General features: G+C 35.6%; 1 protein-coding gene across 2 annotated transcripts in view; it reads right to left on the bottom strand.

Moving 5' to 3' along the window:
• The window catches only part of LOC108973480, an 83,484-nt gene that overhangs the window by 24,257 nt on the left and 36,003 nt on the right, over window positions 1–23,224 (bottom strand). For both annotated transcript variants that reach the window (XM_018940778.1, XM_018940780.1), the window contains one exon: window positions 8,352–8,541. In XM_018940778.1, coding sequence (XP_018796323.1) covers window positions 8,352–8,541 — 190 coding nt within the window. The remainder of the gene's footprint in view (window positions 1–8,351; window positions 8,542–23,224) is intronic.

Raw genomic sequence — 23,224 nt, forward strand, 5'->3', positions numbered from 1 at the left:
GTGGGCCTTTCATTCTTCGTCTGCGTGCTTGTGTCCGTTGTGCAGAAACTAATCCGACAAAATGAAGTTATAAGTCAAATGGGGTTTTCTTCTCTTTGCAAAAATATGAGCAGCATCATCATCATCTTAGCTGCATTACACTTGATTTGCTGTTGTAATTCGCCCACTGCACTCTAATTGATGAGACGCACAGCGCATTTACTGCACCGCACAGCTATATACGAGCTACGTACATATTTGCTTGTGTGTTGTTGGTAAGCTTGTGAAAAGATTATGAGGCATATAACTAAGGATGTGCGAAAAGTAGATGTTAGAGAAAGGAAGCACTTCTGACTAACTGAAATAATAACAATCATGAGAGAAGCAGAGGAGTGTATTTTGCTAGAGAAAATGTAAAGCTGAATAATAAAGTTTAGCTCTTAGTAGTCATATTTTTTCTCCTAACTCTTAATTCAACATTTCAATAAGGTAAAAATTGTGAGCTCTATAATAAAAAATTCTGGCCAAACTCCCTTTATATTTTTAAAGGGTTATTTCATCTAATACAAATTTACATAGAAATAAAATATTAAATATTAGTCTTTATAGCGACTCATAGTCCTACATCAAACTCTTCAATATGGCAAGCCAAATTGATTTCTGAAAATCATCTATCTGTATATCTATCCGTCCGTCCATCTGCACACCAATTCGTGTCGTATTCAGATAAAACGTCTACTTTCTGGCACCTTGAAGTTCCTAAAATACAAACCGAGCTATAAAACAGGCTCCTAGTAGGAAAGAGTATGTACAAAAATTCGTCAGCTAAACTCGTTCGAAACATTTTATAGGATCACTCTTAGAATTGGAGATTTTTGGGAACAACCGGTTCCCACATCGCCCGTTTTTGTGACAAAATGTTTGGTCAATTGGTGTCAAAGTCTGTTTATGAGATTTTCATTGCCTTCCCTTTGCTATGTTTGCTATGTTTTGTAAGAGAGTAAACAAAACAAATAACACTGAACTCCAACAATATACTCTTCCCATAAAACACCATTTCGAATGCCGTAAACTTTCTCTACTTTACAATTCGAACTTGAGTAGTAAAGGTTATGCACCTAATAAGGAACAACTGCGATCCAAAAATAATGACAGTGGTTTCTTTTTTCTAGCCCTCATAACTCAAACGTGCATATGTGTCTAATTTTGTTTGAATTTTGAAAACACACACTCAATACACTATACAAGGCGAGTACATCTGTCGCAGCATGCTGAAATGTTTGCATACTTCTTATGCACGTACTCTTACGTTCGAACGGTTGTGCAAATACACGTACTATACTACTTATGCACTTTACGCTCAAGCGCCCATTCACTCACTTACGCACTTATGCTGCTTGTATGCGCATGCCTGTGTACATGGTTCTGCACTTACGTACAGCTTGTCGAACGAAGACATCACTCGAGCCATGGACATGCGTTTACAAGCCATTAAAAATAACATCATATTTTGTAATGGGGAAAATGTCGCAGAAAAACGTTAGTACAAAAATTTACGCTCAACAACTTAAAAGTGAGTAAGTAAGGTTTAAGTTGGTTGTGTTAATAAACAACATTTTCATCCAGCTGCTAATGTTCAAGTCGAATGTGGGTTAGTCTATCAATTTGATATCTTTGCGTACACCACTCCGCAGAAACGTCACTAGCAAAGTCCATATGCCGACATCAATCGCATGTCAAGTACACTAAGATTGACAGCAGGTTTTCTGCTGGCTTCAATCACACTCTCTTTCATCGTCTTTTGCTACATTCACCAATTCCCGTTTCTGACACTTGCTTCAATTTCTTCGTCCATGTGGGCGAGTGATCACTGCAGTATCAAAATCAGTGTCACCGAAAGAACTGAAGCTTTTTATAGCCTCGATTTTGTCCGTGCATCATGTACTCGTGTAATTTGTGATGTTGATGCTGCTTTCGGGAAGCTTTGGTAACCACAGCAGTATGTTTGTGTTCATTTCCAATCCTTCACTTCCTCAAAGAATGGTTTCTCTTCTACTCAATACCACTAAATTGACTATTTTTACTTTACTCATTCACTTGTATCGTGCCCACTTATGGCGCTCATAGTTTTTTTTCAGTATGTGCAATGTGCATATGTACACAGATACATAGCATGTGTGTGTAGATACATAAACAAATATCGAATGAAACGTGTGCGTATTATAACTGCTATTTTTTTTTTTGTACCCAGAAGCAAAATGATAGAGTGGTACACTAATTATAAATATTGGTGAGAATTGCAGTCTGCCAAATTTTGTGCGATTGAGTTGATGATGAAGAGCATGATATCGTCAGACTGTCCGAAGAAGCATTGCAGATAATAGTTGTGTTATACGTCTCTGCGTAGTCGCCTATTTTGTTGAGCGTGAGTTTTGGATGCCGCTCCGCCCCTAATACTTAAACAATTTGGTATCTTTTTTGGAGCAAGATTCCCAATATCGCACTATAATCATTTGTTCTTGCTTATTCTTGAACGACAACCAAATTGCTATAATAACCACTATTTAACGTCGAACCTTTATCGAGATCATGTTGTGCTGCAAAAGACTGTAGAAAAATGTTCAACAGAAAACATCGTCAACTCTGTAGATAAACACAAGTTTGTAGATCTTGCAACACTGATTTAATCTGTTCAAGTTTAAGTAGCCTTAGAAGTGGGCGAAAGTCCCAAAGAGATTTCTTTGAACGTGTTTTTGGCAGAAAATATTTAACTGGTATATGTGCAAATTCAAAAATTTTCGCATATTTCTCTCAGTGCACAGAAAAAGTTCCTCCAAAGATTATGCGTGCTCTACAGAAGTCAGCTGTTGGCATTAGAAAAATATTGAAAGTCAAATAATTCACAACTCAATACAGAATTACTCAACAGCTTTTCGCCACAGTCACGACTGCTTGATGGCTGCTTGGAGCGACGTGCCCCTAAAAACTACTTAAATATAAACGAACATTCCGTTGCCAACTCCTGTGGATTCAATAATACGCAGCGAGCACTTCAACTCATGGCATGCCGTAACGCAATTGGCAGCATTTGGAAACTTTTGGCTACATTAACACTCGAGCAAAGTGAACAAGTCCAAACGCATTACTGTCCGACACTCACTGAAAGTGCTTGCAAAAACTTTAAATGTAAATAAATACGTTTACATTACCTCACACATCTTCGTTATACCAACCATTGACCGCACGAATAACAACGACGCTTCGACACGCTTTTTTGCGGGAATTAAGGTTTCGTTTATTTTTCGTATTATTATAGCCATGTGCTTTCTTTCCACTTGGTAAACCCGCTCGAATGACTGATCATCATCGGCATTGTGCTTCTTTTTAATGCATTAATGTAATACGCTAACAAAAGGTAAATAAACAAATAATCGCTTGAATGCAGAAATAACGTCTGATTACAAAAAAAAAAAAAAAAAAAAAAAAAAAAAAAAAAATTAAAAAAAAAAAAAAAAAAAAAAAAAAAAAACCAAGATTGCTTTATGAAATGCTAAATAAACGAAGTCTAGTCACGAAATGTAAATGATCTTCTCTGACAACATAAATACAATCACTAAAGTTACCAGTAACCAGTAAATATGTCTCACTTTTTAATATACGGGAGCAAATACTGGATAATTGGGTTAGCTTCCGTTGTTCCTTGATAGGAAAATTCAATTTATTCATGACTCAGGTATGTCTTCCTACGGTTAATCCACTTTTAACTCCAGGTTAGTAGCTAGATCCAAAAATTCATTTTAGAAGGTTTACATGTTTGTGAGCAGCATGTCTGTGATAGGAACATTGTTGCAAACCATATGCATAAATCCTTACTTTATTTGTTATTTAGCAAGTTGACAAGTTAGATATTAAAAGGCCACACTTAAGTAGTTAGTGATTTCATAGGCTCAACGAAAAATTTCTAAATAATGATTAAAGAAACGAGTCAGTGATCTAGTCATTCGCTAAGCTAAAAATAATTAGTATATCTTTAACTGTTTCCCCAGAGTACTTAGGTAGTTTCTAGTACATTAATATAGCAATTAAGTTGGCTATGGTGGTGGGTTCCGACACGATGTATGTGAGCTCACAAAAACTTAGTTTCCACAAGTTTAATATTTATCATTAAAACCCCATACATTATGCCAACATTCCACAAAATCTTTAGCGCATAATGCGTTTCTCAAATGTGAAGCTTATAATTGCGTCACCATTCAGTTAGCTGCCAGTAACTGGCTGATTTATTGAGCTTGTGACCTTAAGAGACATTTATTTTAATACAGCTTACACAATTTCGAAACTTATTTTAAATTCCAAGGGAGTGAGTCAAGATATTTAAAAGCTTCACACAAGTCAACACAACAATAGCGTATTCGGTTAACCAAAAGCAGTTAATAAATCAGAGGGAACTTTTCTATGGCTCAAGCTGTTGTTGTTTCAGGTTTTTGAGAATCCGCAAGCAATTTGCTAAATGATTTCTAAACAGATATAAACGATATGTTCGTATCACATGCACAAACAATTTAGCTGCAGCTTAGCTGTTGTTGGCTGTGTCAAAACCACAGACAATGTGATAAAGGGTGTCCGTTGTGGAGCTATGCATTTGCTTAGTAACAACTGGCAGAAAAGAAATTAACGTATATACTGGACGAGAAGTCCGCTAATTTGCTACTTTTTGGTCTCACGTGGCAATATACTATAAGTTGTTTGACAACTAAATTAATTCAGCGATTCATATCAAAACGTCGTTCTTTATTATTTTATTGTTTTAATTTCTCTTCATAATTTCATCCTCTGAAAAAACACTCACTATATACTTGTATTTTATATATGTATGTACGTATGTACGAAGTCTCTAAGAAAATGTAAAGATGGCAGAAAAAGAAACTTTTGTACGCCAGCATGTATGCTGTTTGTAGGCAACAATAAATCCCGTGTGACATTTATGCAAAAGCCTGTTACATGTGGCAAACCCGGATGTACGGCATAATGCGCCTAAAATCTTACGCTATGCTCCTTTATTTCATTTTAACATGCATGTATGTAGGAATAGACGCTTCCAAAATGTAAATATATAACACATTAGCGGTGCCGTTAGGGCATTTGGGGCCCGAGTGGCTTCATTGGGAAGTCTTAGGAAAAAGTATTTTCATGTTTCCACAGATTTTTTGTTCGTTTTTAATCTAGAGGTGGGACGAGCTTATGTTTTATGTGTGAGCATAAGAAATAAATGAAAGAAATTAAGAAATAAGTCAACACTAATGGTTGGTAAAGTGTTAAAATGATCAAACCGGTGTCCAATAAAGCGAGAACTATTGTTTCGTAGTTTAAAATTTTTGAGAAAAAACAATAAAATAACTAAGAATATGCCAAATTATAAAATTTAAGTCATTAGTGTGTTCTCGCGACCCTAAAAATCGCAGCGACCGGAATATTATAATATTATTTTATAATTATTTTGCTGATGCACTCCTGCGTACGAATCTTTCCAATAAGAGCTCGTATACAATATAAAATATTCAGACACTCCACACACAACGGTTGTGAAGTCGGAAACAATTTTGCATTTCAAACCGGAATTTAATTAATTTAATTTGCATTGCCTGTATATTGTATGAGCATATGTGTAAACAGCGCAAAAACAGTGATGCCTATGCTTAAAAAGCTAAATAAATAAAGGCAAAATCTACGGTAATCATATGCGCCCACACACACCGCCATGTAATGAAGTGAGCAAGCATTCTCTCCGAGCATAAAAAATTATGGTTGATATGGTTTTAAAGCACAAAGAACAGATCGACGCGCACACATACATACATATGTTTATAGCAATACCCAGTTGACAATTCGAAGGAGGAAATAAATTGTTAACGTTTCAAAGCCTCTCTGCTGATAGTCGAGTGGGTCTGATTATGACGAAGAGACTATAGCGCAAAGAAAATTCATAATAAGCTTTATAATACTTTTTCCTTTATTGTTGGGAAACCATTTATTTACTGTCTGAGCCAGAATGTATACCTCTTTTTTCAAATAACCCCCCAAACAAGCTCTGTGGGCCAAAGAAAGTCAATATAGTTTGCAGGCATCTTTACGCCATACGTATGCAATGACTGTTTTATTTTATTCGAATTTTTATGTTCCAAGTAACTAATTTTTTAGTTTTAACTACTCTATGATCCACTATGTTCCCTTAGATTAACTACTGAACACACAGCTTTTTATGAAGTTAATCAGGGTGGAAATTGGAGTTCTCCTCAAAATTACTATAGGTTTTCCAAATGTTGCTCTAGTTTAACGGGTATGTTAAAAGAGAAATATGTATTTAAAAGTACAAAAGTGCATTCGTATTTTTTGAAACTCTTAAAAGAAAATGCCGCACTGCAACCTCCAGAATGTCAAAACACACACAAACAAACACATAAATCCGTACAGTCAGGGCAATATTTTCCACCGGGACAGCCGTTTGAGCCTCTGACTCTGGCCAAACCGCAATTGCGCGGAAGTAACGAACGAGCGTTAAGCAGCTTCATCTTCTTAGAAAATGAAATAACGAAAATTCAGCAAGCAAATGAAGACCGCTGGCGGCACCATTAGCGCCAGTCGCCGTTTCGCCGTATGTGCGTGTATGGGACCTGTTTCTTTGTTGGATTTCGGCTCGCTTGTTAAATTTAATTTGTTCGTATTAGTTTATGCTGGCCCTGCAGGCAAACTTCAAACTTCGAAATTAGTTTTAAACCAAATTTCCCTAATTTTGTATGATGTGGTACTGAGCTTATGATGAGAAAAGAAAGAAAGTGATTCTGGGAAATAAAATTTATGTAAACTTTAAAATAATATACTTAACAGTCATACTATAAACACTTCAGTGCAGTATATGTGACAAAATATATCTATAGAACAGAACCTCTTTGAAAGTATGATTTTTTCAGTTTGTCCATCTTATTTTGATAACATTTTTCTCTCAGAAGCAAACTCTGAAAAATAGTTGTTTTCATGGTCCATGCATTGGAAGACTTCGAGATTATTTGTGAATGTTTAGTACGTTAAGTACATACAATATGAATGAATAACCAAATAAAATTAGCAAATTTTTTTCGAGTTTAGCTTGTGGTCTTGCAAAAAATGATATTTTGACGTCTCAAAAAAATTCCAATAACAGCCACAAATAATTTATTGAACACGACAATGAAATTAGTATCAAATTGATTCAAAAGTATTTATGCTAACTATGAATATCTGCTATTTTAGCAGACGGCGCTCTCTTGTCAGAAGACTTGCATGTAAAAACAAAAACAACAAAGTTAATAGGCGCTTGCTTTCATTATTAAGTTATATCAACACTCTCTGCAGGGCAACTGTATCATTGTTGTATTTGCGCGCATTGTTTGCTCTGCCATTGGTATTTCCATAGAAATGCCACGCTTTTGTCTCCAACTGAATGCCGTTTGTCCTTCCGCTTTGACTGCGATACAAACTTTGTCGGTAGGGCAAAAAGGAGCGTTTGTTTGTTTCTACCACACATTCGCCAGCTCACAAGCTCATATAGAATTCTACAATAGATATATGATCACATAGACATGTAGTACATACACATGTATTTATGGGTGTATACACGTGAAGCGCATGTATTGATTAAAGTTATTCCAGTGGCAGCTGGCGAGCGTTTTGTTTTCGATCGCTTTGGTAAAGACATTAAAATAAATCTTTACATTATACACATACATATCTAAGTATGTACCGAAGACAAATAAAATATAATATACGCATGTATATATATTAGGGTGTGGTTAAAATATTTTTACAAGTGATTGGAAACAAAATAGATAACTGTAAGGCGGAGGTCCTTCGCCTTAAAATTAACAGCTCATAATTGGAGAGGCTTTGTTAGTGTGGTGTAGTAACTAGTTTGTCAGAGTATTAAGCGAAAAAATATTCGATTTAGTGACTCACCCTAATGCACATTATATAAGATTTAACGAGCTTGATGACTTCAAGTTTATCTTTTATTGATTTCCAAAAGTAAATAAAGCGATTTGGCGAATTACGTTTATTTTTGCAATATTCATGACGACAAGTTTAATGGTGTGGCAAAATACAGTACCAGTGAAATAAATACATAGAAAATAATGTGAGGCATATTAGAAGGTTAAGTGATGTATGGCGACAAATTTAGAACTTCGACATATTAACATCAAGCAGTTTTCAAGGCAGATAATACTTAGTCAGTTCAATGAAAGAAATAGATTTTCTTCGATGCAGTAAACATTTCAAAATTACATTTCTCAAAGTTTTTCGTAAATATACTAAAAAAAAAAAAAAGAAACAATACTCACATGGGCATACGGTCCCGTTGCGCTGTTATGTCCAAATACGTACATATAATTGCGTCGATTAACATCGGCGTGAAATAAGCCAGTCTGCATTAGAGGCCCCACCACACGTGCATCGGACAGTATGTCGAGTACAACATCACGATGCTCCGAATTGGTGCCTTTCGTAGGATTGTTGTACATATCTTCATATCTGCAAGGAAGAATAGCATATAAATTAATGTAAATAAATGGTGCCATCTAAATTAATATTGCAAGAAGTCCACTCTAATATTATTTTATAAATTTTTTTAAGTTCAAGGAGAACTAGAGAAAGATCAGAATCTTTTGCATGATTTATAACCACATTTTAGAAATCACATCCGTTGGAAAAAGAAATACAAAACATTATTTCTTGAAGGAGATGCGCAAGTGATGTGACTAAACCCAGTCAGTTTTGTATACAACTAAGTGGCCCATAGAGCTTGCTCTATCATCGCTTCGGTTACAATTTATCAAAGTCCTCAACCTTACTGGAAATAAATGGTTTTCGTTCTCACTAATTTCGCAAGCCTGGAGCGAAATTCTTTTTAAAAGCGGTGCTGTTTTTGTTTTTGCGGATAAGCCATCGAAAATTGTCAACTACTGAAGAGGTCCCTAGTCTAATAATGTGAAATATAGCGAAACTAACTTACTGACAATTGATAGTGGCCATATTGTAAAAAATATTTGAAACACATATTTGTCTTCTTATTCGCATTTTTTCTTTAATTAATTAAACGAGCTTTAACCGAGAGCAGTATTCGTGTTCCCCTATTTTCTTTCTATTGAACGTTATTTACATTATTCACATGTCTAAAACACAACAGCAGAACTAACAGAAAACTGACAGTAACTGAATACTCATAGTTGATGTCACTTTTGGCGCGTGGTTCTGGTGAACGCACAATTTGCCGTGTGTTTGAACTCAGGCCCGCCCGTGGCTACGAATAATGACGATGGCGTGGCTGCAAACCAGCGACCAAAAACAGAGATGCTCAACTGTTGGCCGCACGATGTACCTAGTTAATATTCTTGTTGTTTGCTCACTTCACTGGAATCCTTTACAAAAGCGCACCACCTCTGGCGTTGGTAATTTAACCTGGAAGCTTTTTTCATAAATTGCAAATCATGCTAATATTACATTAACCCGTGTTCGTGTAGAGGCGGTGATGTCAACATCAGTGCTAGTGACAATCTGAGAGGCGAATTGAAAGCAATTTTCCTACAGCGAATAGTGGGTAGTGCTGCCCTCAAAACAACATACACACATGTGACCCTACACTCCTATTATTTCCCAACTTAGCAATATATATGGACAGATAGCATATATGTATGTATATGTAGTTCTCACAAACAAAAAATAATAATTTTCGGCATTGTGGTTACTAGCTTATCAAATATTTATAATTAGCGTTGGAATGGTGATGACATGCAAGGAATAACCACTTTGTAAGTCAGATAGCGAAAATACCGACAGTTAGATTGATAGGCTGGCTCATCATTTGGAAATTATATAGACGTACCAAAATATTTTAATTAAGAAGGCATTAATTATTTTCTATGCTGCTTTATAGTCATATATTAGGTTGCATTTGCAGGTTCGCATGAGGCGCTACGGGGCGTATACGTAATATACTCGTACTGTTGTCACCCAGCAAATGTGAAATATTGAGAAAAGTAAGTAAATAGTTTATATTTTAGGCAATATTTCAATAGTTTAACTCTTAATTAATGGGTTTTCAGTAGAAGATAGATATCTATATATCAGTCAATATATAAAACATTTTAATTGACGGTATAAAAATATAATTTATTATGTCAATGAAGGGAATGTTTTCCTAATTATTGATTTTAGCATTTAAATTCAAGCAGAATACGCAGAGTAGTTTTACAACAATTATAAACCGATTTTAGGGTATGCCAAAGCACTTGCACACGTAATATCGCTTTAGTTTGCTTCGTTACATAGCCAATACAACAACAATATTACAAGATATTTTATAGTTGCTCCATATCTGATTCGAATCTGTAATCGATTTTTCGATCAAAATATTAGCACCCAGTTATTGAAATAAATAATTTCATTATTAAAATAGCAATTTAAGTTAAAGTTTATAACTGTATGTGTTGAGCATATGCTTGACAATTCGCTAAAGATATTCATAAATTTGCTGGCATTATCAATTAGCATAATTCGGGTGTATGAATTAGGCCCCACTGAATTAACCCCCACCAAACGTGGGTGTTCTTATATGACAGAATCCCCACGAAAAAAAAGGAATTAATCCCCACGATAATTACTTTAGGCCCACTTTCCGCCATTTTTAATTTTGTTGTAAAATTGGTGGGGCTTAAGTCATTTTGGGGTGGTGGGCTTAATTTAATGGGGGTTAATTCAGTGGGGGCTAATTCATACACCCGCATAATTCTTTGCTTTTGCTTTGTCGCTGTTAGACTTTTCGTGTGTAAAGCAAATTACATAGTTAAAATGAAATAATCCATATCAATTTCATTGTAATCAGAATTATTGCTTTTGGAGGAAGAAGAGAAGAAAAATTAAAGTTTTTCTTTGAATAAAAATTAATTATATACAAAAGGGCCTAAGTACAATCTGTCAAGAAAGTATAGGGAGTTATTCATTTCCCCCTCTCATCTCCCGCTTATATGGAATGCAGGTAAATTTACTTTTCTCGGTTGGTACAACTGTTTTAAATTATGAATCCAAAAATTAGCGCGATCTGTCAACCGGGATGTGATTACATCAGTCGATCTCGGTAGTGTTTGTCGAATTTTACAAAATTTCTAAACGTATTTGTGTTAAATTTTGGCCAAACACTCAACAAATATCATTGAGTAAGCACCGTATTCACCAGATTTAGCTCCATGCGACTTCTGGCTATTCTTGTTACTAACTGTGTTCATTGAAGACATCAAAAAAAAAAAAAAAATTCGATGCGAGAGCTGAAGGCCATCCTGAATCAGTGGGCTCATCGTAACTGGTGCTAGACTAGATTGAGCCTTGATAACGAAACGTAGAAGTTCCCGATAATTACGTTAAAGTGTAAATATACATATATATACTTTTCGTCAAAAAACTAAAATTGCTGACCAAATATCGTTTTGTTAGATCTGGTAAAAAATTATAGTCTTTATTAGAGGAAACTAGCTAAAAGTTAACAAGAATTGCAGAAATTACAGACTAACTTGAATTGATAGCAGCTGATTTGATGCTTTGCAGAGCTGTAGAGCCTTCTTTCTTCTTTGATGTATAGTTAAAACTTGAGGAAAGTATGGCAGAACTTGTCGTTATTTGCAACCAAAGTGATTTAGTCTGAGACTGAATTAAATTCTGTATTGATTTTAGCGCTTAGGAGTAGGAAAATATACATTTATTGATTGAGTAAAACCAGCGTAAGCGAAACCATTTGTAAGTAATTTAAATGAAAACTGAGCTTAACTAAGTGCGCACTCTACCAATAAAACCATAAACCCGAAATTTTAAAATTAAAAAAAAAAAATTTCATAAAAGTTCAACAAAATTTTCGTTATTTAATTTAGTTATTTTTCAGTGTCGACAGTTTCTCGCTTGCCTTAAACCAACGCAACTTTTCAACTAGTACCATTAGGTTTCAACTGCATCCTCATTCATTGTAGAACCGATTCCAGAGGTTTGAAATTTTCATGCCAGCAGTTAGCTGCCATAAAAGAAATTACTTTTGCTTATTACTGAGTGCAATTTGAGTGTATACGTATTGTAACTGACATTCTTGCTTATCTCCACTTCAACTCCAGTGGGCGTTTAGTTCTTCGAATCCCATACAAATATAATGCAGAGTCGCTTGAGTGTTGGCTCACATGTTGAGCTGTGATGTTTGTTTGCACATTCGTACGTTACAAGTTGTTATGCAAACTCAAGCGTGCGCACACAAACTCATATCCGCATCTACAAGTGCAGCAACAATTGCTGCATTCACTGCACGACACACACAGCTGTATTTATCAATTCAAAACTGTTTCTTTACATGCTTTGTCCACGAGTATGTGTGTGTTTTGAAATTGAAGTAGCACCGTCTTCTGCCTTTCGCAATCGGACAACCCTCCTTTAGTCACATAAATTTCCGCAGTCAAAATCCTTTCCCTTAAGTGCGGAAATCTTTAAAAAGTCATAAGTACAAACGGAAATCAAATGTTATGCATGTTGGGTCGCCACACACGAGCTGCTGCCGTCAGTGTGTTCTGCAACTCATTTATCTTGAAAATTTATCCATTGTAAAATTTTGTGTGTTTCGTATCGTCGCTTTACAGGCGTCAAGTTGCTTTCCTCGGCGCTCAAGTCATTCACATTTTATTACCTTTACACGTGCGCAAGCCTTTGGCAAGTTGTTTTTTTTTTTTTTAAATTTAGCAAATTAAATGAAACCTTCTGAAGAAAGAAACTATGCATTTAGCCATACACACCACTTGCTTGAGATCTTCGCCACTCCTTCATATAAGGGTCAAATTTGCTTATGTCGGACATGGCGTATAAGTAATGTCATATTTATATACAAACGCTTTGTCGCAATTTATATTTAAATTGATTTTCAATATAAATTTTATCTCGCACTCCACTGCTTGATTACAAGTTAAACAGTTCATATATAGCGTTGTCTTTATGTAGATATGTAAAAATTTTTATATACAAGAGCATATGTATGGTTTGAGTGAAATTAAATTTGCATTTTTCGTGACGCATGAGCTCGCTCATATAGCTGTGTGCATAAGTGTTGCGTATGCTTATGTGCTCTGACATTCTGTCTGAAGTGTCACATTCGATTTCTGGCACAACTTCCTGAGTTTTTTGTGATTTTACCTTTCCTTACATCGTTACTTTTATTATATATCACTTCTGACATTGACGTTAATGGCGTCTTCAATAAATAATAATACTATGATGGCAGTAATGCGCCTTCACTTTGTTGATGAGTTATAACTGACATATTTAATTGAATAAAAAACAAGTAAAGGCTTGAACGCAAATTTATCCCATGTAAAGCGATGTTTTATGCCAAGTATTATAAAAAATATGGATTGATTCATTCTGTTTAAATATAATACCAATATTTTCTCCATAATAATAAATTGAACTCAACACCACTCCTGTGCAATATAAGAGATATGAAATAAAATATGCTAAAAGAAAACCTCAACGCCGACCGTTTTTCTGAACACCAATACAAAATACGCAACGCCATAAAGTCAGACAGTGTTTTAAGTTAATCAGCAATGCAATTTTTCAGACAAATATTGCACCCACACAATGCAACCAGCGTGCTGGAAGCAGCACACTAACCGTCGGCAGTCATACAGTCAGCAATAGCAACTGTGGCCACTGGACAGAAACAATAAAAAAGTGTACAATAAATGTTTGCTTTAGAAATAACAGCTGAAAATAAATACGACACACAGTAATAGCAGTTTGACTCAGATAAATGCAAAGCACACACATCGCTTTATTGTTTATTTATTTTATTCTTTGCTTTATTTTATTTTCCTTTTTTTTTGTAATTTTGCTTTTGTATTCAATGTAAGAGCAATTGTGGCTGCATTTGAGTACAATCTGCGGGCGTTTTGATCATGTGTGTGTTGCTAATTCATATCTGTATGTGTGTGTGAAGAGAATATATCTTAAGTCCTTTAAACTCTGGCAGGCTTTCAAATAGTCGCTTTAATAATTGAAGTTTTTAATAGTTTGTTATTTTCGCTTTTGTTGGGATCAATATAAAATTTACGGAAATTATAAGCTTTTCGTTAGAAAAGTTAAATTCTGATTTGAGATAGATGTATCAATAATATATAATATGTTTATTTAAGATATGTATCAATAATATATAATTTGTTTATTTAAGAGCAGTTCATATATTTTAAATATAAACTACAACAGCAATCGTTGTGGTTTTCGTGAGTACCTGCCGAAGTACGCCTACTAAAGCTATTGCCTTGTTGTGGGTCCGGCACTCGGCCGCAGTGTGACTCCACACGGGATTGAATATTTCAACCTTACCAGCCTTCAGATTTACACCACAGCCTCCACGTATCTCCACAAAGTGCTATACCCAATGAGCAGAATGGAGTAAACATCAAGAGCAGACTGCACAACGTGGTACCACTTTAAAGTTTCGGGAAAGACCTTGTAGCTTTTGCTACTACCAGTTGAGCGCCCACTGGTGACCTTTGTCGCTTGAACTTCAAACGTCGTATCGTTAGAAGGAAACTCATTGAAAGACACAGTTCCTATGGATTTTAGTCGCTTTTACGACAGGCATACCTTGACGGGGGGAAATGCCCGCTGGGAGATGTAAACTCCAACAGAGTCCGTTGTGGTTTTACGTGAGTTCCTGCCTGCGAAGGCCTAACCCCACGGTGCTTTCTATTGCTAGAAGCACATAGATCAAAACAATGCGTTAATCAGCGCCCCAAAGCATAAGTGCATGCACCTGCACCATACCTTGGAGAACCAAAGCATGAGTGCTGGCATATACACTTATACTTTGGTTCCAATTGGTTAGGGTGGGACTCCCTAAGCCGCCTTGGTCGGGTTCGAGGCCGACCTAAAACCTCTGTCGTACTCTGGGTCCGGCACCCGGCCGCAATGCGACTCCACATTAGACCAAATGCCCTGCCTGCATTTAGGTTTAAACCACAGCCACCACGAATATCCCCAAAGGGCCAAACCCAATGAGCAGATTGGAGCTTCCTCCAAGGGCTAACTGCTCCCCGTGGCACCATGTTTAAGTCTTTGCTATGACTTTTGTAACTTTTGGCTACTACCAGTTTGATTCCATAGTAATCCCACTCATGACTGGTGACATTTGTTGCTTGAGCAACAACAACAGAGGGATCCCCCCTACCCGCAGGGGGATGTAAACTCCAACAGTAAGAAATCTTATTATCTCACTACTTTTTCCTTGACGTTGAATATATGTAATACAGAAATCAATTTTATTCTTTTTAGCAAACGCTGCAATAAAGCACCATATATATGTACATGGAAATGATTTATGGCTTTATCCGTAGTAAGTGTAATCTTTGCTATGTATTAAAAAAAAAAAACAGCGAAAACGTTGACTTCACTCTCAGCCAAGCTATGATACCCTTCACAGGTGCATACTTTATTGTATAAAAGCGTAAACAGCCTTTAACTTGATGGTAGTCCGATGTGAATAAACCAAATGTCGTGAATTATCAAATGCAAAAGATTTCCAAACAGGAACCTAAATTGAGTTCCGAAGATTGCATGGCAGCTCTATGATATTTATAATGAACATGTGCAAGATTTAAGATCAATATCTCAAAATTTAGTGACAAGTTCCGGTATATACAGGCGAACAAGCACATTGATATTTCTATAATTATATATAAGACAATATATATGTATATTTATAGGGCATCGTGGCAAACTTAATATACCCTATACAGGGTATAAATATCCCTCCCTTCGAGTATTAAAAATCAAACACAGATTTCGCACAAATATCCTCATTTATCACTTAAACATGTAAGGTGAAATGGTTTTGTAAAATGTGAAAAAGTTTCGCAATTTTTACTCTCTGTGTAATATAAGTTATTCAGCGAAGACAGCAATCCACGTTAGCTCGAGGGTAATACTTTTTCCATTTTAATCCTTACTGTTATTACTGAAAATAAAATTTTATTCCTTTTCATTACATTTTCACCCATCTCTATTGTAATCTCTTTCATTCATTCTCATTCTTGACTGCATGAATATGTACGACGTTTTTTCATTATTGTATCTACTGTTAATTACCGCTGACAATTCGTTTTTATTATTTTTTAACTTGCTGATTTATCGCGCATTTTCACTCTCTATGCTTATGTATCATTAAACTGCAATTAAATTAATTATATTTCTTGTAGTGACAATGGCGCTGACCAAAAGAGCAAACCGCTGACCGAAAAAATTAAGAGCGCATACCCTTTTGTGGAAAAAATGGTCACCGTTGTGGATGTATATGTAGGTAAAGAATTTTAAATGTTGTGTGATAATATGTTACGTATACGCACTGACGAAAGTACATTTTTTTTTTTTGCTATCAAACGCGTGAGTATATAAAAGTATTTTGCTTTGTGCACATTTTAATTTTTCAGCATTTTTATTAGAAATGTTTCAAGGGGAAAGTGATGTGTGAGCAAAATGTTACGTATACGCACTGCTGAACCATTTTATAACTACATATTAATTTGATTAAAAAAATGCTACCGTGAAAAGCTTATGTATCAATATGGTTTTGTATTTTCCTTTTTATGTCGCTAATCTTATGTTTTTGTGTGTAATTTCAGTGTAAAATTATAAAATCGATTTGCTAGTCAAAGCGTTATATAGGAAGAAAAACATTTTCCGCTTGAAAATTGGGTCATAAAAGCTAAATGAATATTGCGTATCTAAAGATATTTATATTTCAAATATATGTAGATATATATTAACATATACGTTAGAAACCTCTCAAAACATTATTGGCTTATTATAATTAATGATATAAATATAATAATATAAGGGATAAAGAGACAAGAGAACACCCTGAAAGTGATAGCAAAGTAACAAAAAGAAAGTGATAGAACAGATCATCTTAGTAGCTCTCTCAAATTGATAATTTATCTGCAGAAAAGTCGGAGACATAAGAAAATATAAACACAACAAAATTTATATGAAAAATACGTACATGAATTTACAATAATTTATTCAAATGTTTATGATTTATTAGCTTTAATTTAAAAATTGTGAGTTTTTTTTTTTTTTTTGATATACGCTTTACCCAATTTTTTGGACTTTCAATTTGAATAACCAGCTAATTACAACTTTAAGTCATCAGTTTGCGTTTCCGCCAGCATTGAAACATGAGTGTGTGTGATGAAAGAGTTAACAATAATGTCAGAAGAATTACGACCATTTTAAACATTTTGCATCTTACGGCGGGTCAACTGCCAAATTCTCTCTTAATAGGGGAGCATTATCGCTATTTTGCCATTACAACACAAAACGAACGAGCACACAAAGTTGAAATACACTAACCAATCGCAGCATGAAGCCCTAAGGAGAGGTGTTGGTACAAAAATACTTGACTGGATTTTCATGGACATTATGCAAGCAATTTTTGAATACGCAATTATTTTATGTTTTTATACAATTATGCAACGGAAACGAGGAACCAAAACAACAATGTAAGACAAGATATTAACCTAAGCTTAGCGTGGCTTATACTGAGCGAAGATTAGCGAGTTCTATATTTCTGCCTCAGACCGTGCTTTTCGTCCACATAAAATTATTTTCTTTGATAAATTCTCACATATAAAACAAAAACTACTTTATTCAACGAAAAGCCCACATATGTCATAAATAATTTTAAATACTGCAAGGCAGCAACTTTTCCTTTGCCCACACAAGCACATATCTAGACATATACTCGCTACACTTGAATTGATTGAAATAACATATGCTCTTTTAACCATAACTATCGCGCTGAAAAGCATTGAAATATACCGCAGTAACTTTTATTACTTCAATCGCGCTGCAAACACGTTGTTAACACGGTCAAAATGCCATCACATAACGTATGTGAGCACAGATTTTGACAGCCTGCTTTTTTACAAGTCTGAAAAATGTTAGCAGCGATTTGTTCAGTGATTTCAACCTTGATTTCTTTTTCGTTTTTTACGTTTTGCCCTATAGAAAATAGTGCACCATTTTGGTACAAAAACTCTTGCTAACACATTTGTTAAATGTGTGTGTGTGGCACAGCAAAGATTTACAGCTGTCACTTCAGTCAGACGCACACGTTAGCACTTAGTTGAAAGGGCTGCAACGTGCCTAGCTAGCTTCACATCATATTTATTTCAACTTTCACTCACTCACACATGGATTTGCACATATACTGCAGCTTTGCCGAATACTCTTCACCTAGTTGTTGCATAACACGTGGCATAGTGTGCGACATTAATCCCGTGTGAATTTGCACTCAGAAAAACTCGCCGCAAATTTTTAGAAAAATAATGGAAATATGTTTGCACTTCTGACATATGAAATAGTAAAAAAAGGAGTGTGCCTGCAGTTCTTTGTGTTTTCAATCGACGCGGTATTTTTACATCATTTTCATGTGAGTTAGAATCATTTTACGTTTATTGTTTTATGAACCTATTTGTTGATGGAAAAATCCACTGATTTGCGCAATTTGATTTGTTTTCACAAAGTAAAGTGAGATTTTTGTTTCGTTTCAGAGAAAAAGGCAAATTTATAAATTTCATAAAGTTTTCACAAATTCACGTCTAATAAATTCAACGACTTTTTAGTTATGTCTGCACTATTTGAGACGTAAAATACTTTACCGAAACTATAATTGCTTTTACTGTTTTATGAGTTTTTAACAGGCGTTTTGGTGAAGAACTGCAACGCCAAATCCGAATCTGGAAGTTCAAATTTTTTTGTAACTAAAACGCATTTAGAAATTAATAATTTAAATCCCCTGTGTAAGCTCACAACAGCTGACTTTTAAAGCCATGCCACCTCAAAATGCGAGAATGCTTCAGTTTTGTAGAAGTTGCTTTAGGGTTTTCTCATGTCCTTTAAAAATTGTCTCTAAAATATCATCTTTACTATATACATATAACAAGGTATTGACATATCTTGAAAATCTGCATATTATGTGCCACGCATTTATTTCGCAGGCTGCACAGATTAGACAAAATGCCATGGTGTTAGGACTGAATATTATCAAGCATTAGGAGGAATAACTTGAGAAGCTATGTTCATCTACTGGTCATCATAGCCGCCTTAATACCGTGTCTTTATTGCCAGCCTCGATTATCAACTTATAAACATATATTATATATGTGTGCTTCAAAAACTTTTTTTCTTGTTTTTTTTAGCTCTTTCCCATCGCAGAAATTTTTTAAAGTCTGGAAAATCAACTTTATGAATATGTGATGGTTATTTCTGAGAAACGAAAATTAGTTGGCGAAATTTTAGTTTGAATGAAAAAACGAAAATTCCTATGTTAAATGTATGGAAAACTAAAAAAAAAAAAAAAAAAAAAAATTGGGATCCCTTAGATATGCACCTGGCTTGAGGGAGTATGTTTTGTTTGCCATTCACTAACATTTGAGGGGGAAAGAGTTGAAAAAAATTCAAAAAAAATTTTTGAAGCACCCTAATACTTATACAATATATTTTTACATTCAGTAAGTGTCTTTATACCGTTGATTGTCAAAAGCCAGATAAATCAACATAAGATATTTTCAACGCAATTTTATTACATATTTCCGTTTTCCAATTTCACAATTCATCAAAATGTCTTTGCTTCAGTTAACGCCCACAACACCGCTGGTGCTAAACAGCCCTTAGCTGAATGCAATTTCAATCAGGCTGCAGTGTTCCGGTATGTCTTATTCGAGCTGCTTTGTAAGGAAAAACAATTTCGCGCTCTTCCTACCTCCGCAGGAAAAAGGTTGGCAGCCAAAATATATTTCGCAGCTTCTAAACGGCCAAAGCCAGCAACCAATCACGGCGTTCTGCGTATAGCATTTCACGTTACTCATACGCCATGTCGTGCACGCGCCTAGCTCATAACGGCAGCGGCACAAAGAGTCAAAGTTGAGTTAAGTGAGCGTGCAAATACTACTAAAAACGTTCAAAGGCTACGGACGGAAAACCTGTTGAGTGGCACATAAATTTTGTAACGGAAACATAAGTGGTGGGCGGGTGCCTGCACGTGGAATATTTGTTTGTTTGGGACTATCTAACATCTACGCAGTCCACTTCTTGAAATATATGGGTGCTTTCCTTATTCACAAGTTTTGGAAGGTAAGATGATTTATGGGGAAATTGCAGTGGATTTTTGTATGACTTTAGCTTTTTGCTTCGAGAAGTTTCGTGGATTTTGAATCAATAGAAGCGAAGTAATCTAAACTAACTTCATGGGTTTTGTCTACTGGTCAACTTTCAAGCAAGTGGAACGAAAATGTTGCAGTCATTTTATTTGAAAGAAAAAAATGTAAATGTTTGCTTATCAATAACTTATTTTTAGGTTTAGTTTTCACAGAAACTTGATAACAATAACAGATTTCATTTGAATTTTTCTCACGTTCACACACTACACTTTCCTTAAAGATTAACTGCAGCTTTATTTATAATAAAATCGTTGAAACTAATAACTAAGTCGGTGTTTGCTTTGTATTAAATTAAAGTTTCTGTGTGTGTTCAAGCGCCACATTGAAAGCTCCATATTTACCCACACATTGCGGCTTAACACATTTGAACGTTTCATAAGCTTGAAAATCTCACTCACACTTACAACGCATTTACACATGTTAACAAGTAGAATTGCAAGCACTCCTCCAAACACTCAACTGCATGTACGTTTTGCATGTATGCATATGTGTGAAAAGCGTCATTGAAAAGTGATGCCGTTAGTCAGTAAGCATCTCCAAGGCAACATGCATACATTCGTATATTATCCGCATACACATGGACACACTTAAACACTAGCTCTCCAGCCTTATATCAGGCATTCATGCAGCTATGCAAGCAGCGAGCCACCCATCCATCTGCAGCCATCCATCTATGCGGCCAGCAAAGCGGTATGCAGCCATTCGGCCAGCCAGCTTAAAGTGCTCAAAATGCACAACCAGCAGATTATCTCATAGCGCTTGCTTTGAGCTCGCTGCCGCAAGCATTTGTATATGTGTTATGGCGGTGGCATGGTTGACATCACTTGATGCCAGGCATACCCATTTCGCCCGTTGTAATGTCCGCATTGCTTTTTAGCCTTCCGCTTGCCAGTTCTCTTGCAGCTCTACCCTTGTCCTAAATTGCTAGAGGACGGTACGTTGGAACGGTTTTTTCCTGTCTGGCATTTGACGAATAGCTGGCAACATGTTGACATAATTTTACCAAAACACATCCACACAGCTGCATTTAAGCCGTACTTACATATATACATGCACAATATTGGCTGAGCTGTTGAAAAAATATGTGCGGAAATATAGAAATATAAAAGTTCAGCGCCGCTCTGAAGCTATGCAGTTTTGCTAAAACACACACATACATATACAAAATTTCATTTATGAGTTACACTACGAGGATAGTGCAAAAAGTCTGTGTGTTATGCAGAAAATCCGTATTTGACTGGGACCAAAAGCAGTTTATTAGTAAATCTAATGCGATTATATATTTGGGCTTATCGATCATCTTGACTCTAATAAAAATAATACCGAATTATGCAAGAGGGAGTTATATTCAGGGGTGATAGTTCTGACGAGAATGTTAAAAGAAAACCTCTTTGCAAATAAAGATTTCGTGAGTTCTTTACTAAGATGAAGGCTAAAAACAAAAAATATAAAAAATAAAAATAAAACCCATTAACTTCGGCTGCACCAAAGCTAATATACCCTTCACGGGTGCATTACTTTTAGTAAATATGTGTCCAGTTTGTCTGAAAGCTTTACGCTATAGTAATCCGATCTCGATCTGAACAATTTATTCGGAGATTATGTTAGTACCTTAAAAAATAAGCTACACCAAATTTCGTGAATATATCTTCTAAAACGAGAAAGTTTTCCATACAAGCATTTGATTCCGATCGTTCAGTTTGTATGGCAGCTATATGTTATAGTGGTCCGATATCGGCAGTACTAACAAATGAGCAGCTTCTTGAAGAGAAAATTACGTCTACAAAATTTCAAAGCGGTATCTTAAAAACTGAGGGACTAGTTCGTATATATACAGACGGTCGGACGGACAGGCAAACAGACGGACATAGCTAATTCGACTCAGCATACTGATTATTTATATATATACTTTATAGGGTGTCTGACGCTTTCTTCTGGGTGGGTATATCCTGTTTAGGGTATAAATAACAAACAGCATACGTGGCAGATCTGGAAGTATTTCCGACACACTGAAAATAAAGCATTCATAGGAGGCGTTGGAAATATCAAGGAAAAGGAGATGCTCTTATATTTGAGCTTAAAAACTATCAATAAGTATTACTAATTATAGTTCTCCACATACGCTAAAGAGTTCCCCACTTCCACTTTCTTGATTTTCTTTATTCTTCTACCATATAAGTAAGAATTTCAAACTAAGAACTCAAACTGACAGTTGATAAGACTCTAGAAGTTTCACTTCCACGAACTGCAAAAACTCACCGACAAATCAGCTCAACACTGTTCATAGACTAGGGGAAATTTAGATGCATGTCTCCGAGTTGAGGGTCACTTACAGTAATAGCTGTGCATGTGCTTTTGTACGGCATCTCCGTCTAGGGGCAAAGCATCGAGTTGGAAATGAATTCTAAGTGGCTTGAAAATGTGAATATCACACAAACGTTTTGCAAAATTTTGCGCATTACCCCTAAGAGATCGCCCTTATGGCCTGTCGCAACATATGTGCGCAAATTTTACATTAAAATGCACGTATGTATGTATACTTTGAAGTTTTAATGCACTTTTCTCTTTTTTTCTCTCCTGTCCGCACCCATCAAATTCGATCATTCTACATAGTGGCAAAGCACATCAAACACAAGTGCTAACTTTAGCTGACATACTCGGGGTTATGGTTGCAAAATCACCAGCGTGCTTGTACAACATACTCTGCAAGCTCGACGGAAGCAAGCTTGATAGAGAAAGAGTACGTGCTAGAGGCACATACGTGCATACTTATATTTGCCATATGTGTCATAAGTACGAAGTTATAAGCTATTCAAGACACTAAATCATTTGCATGTAATTGAATTGTATCTAGTGATTTCAAGCATAATTCAAACGTAAAAGAGGAATCGATTTTGAGCTGGGTAATTGAGCCG

This window comes from Bactrocera latifrons, unplaced genomic scaffold (assembly GCF_001853355.1).
Source record: "Bactrocera latifrons isolate USDA-ARS-PBARC rearing strain unplaced genomic scaffold, ASM185335v1 scaffold_48, whole genome shotgun sequence".
NCBI lineage: Eukaryota > Metazoa > Arthropoda > Insecta > Diptera > Tephritidae > Bactrocera > Bactrocera latifrons.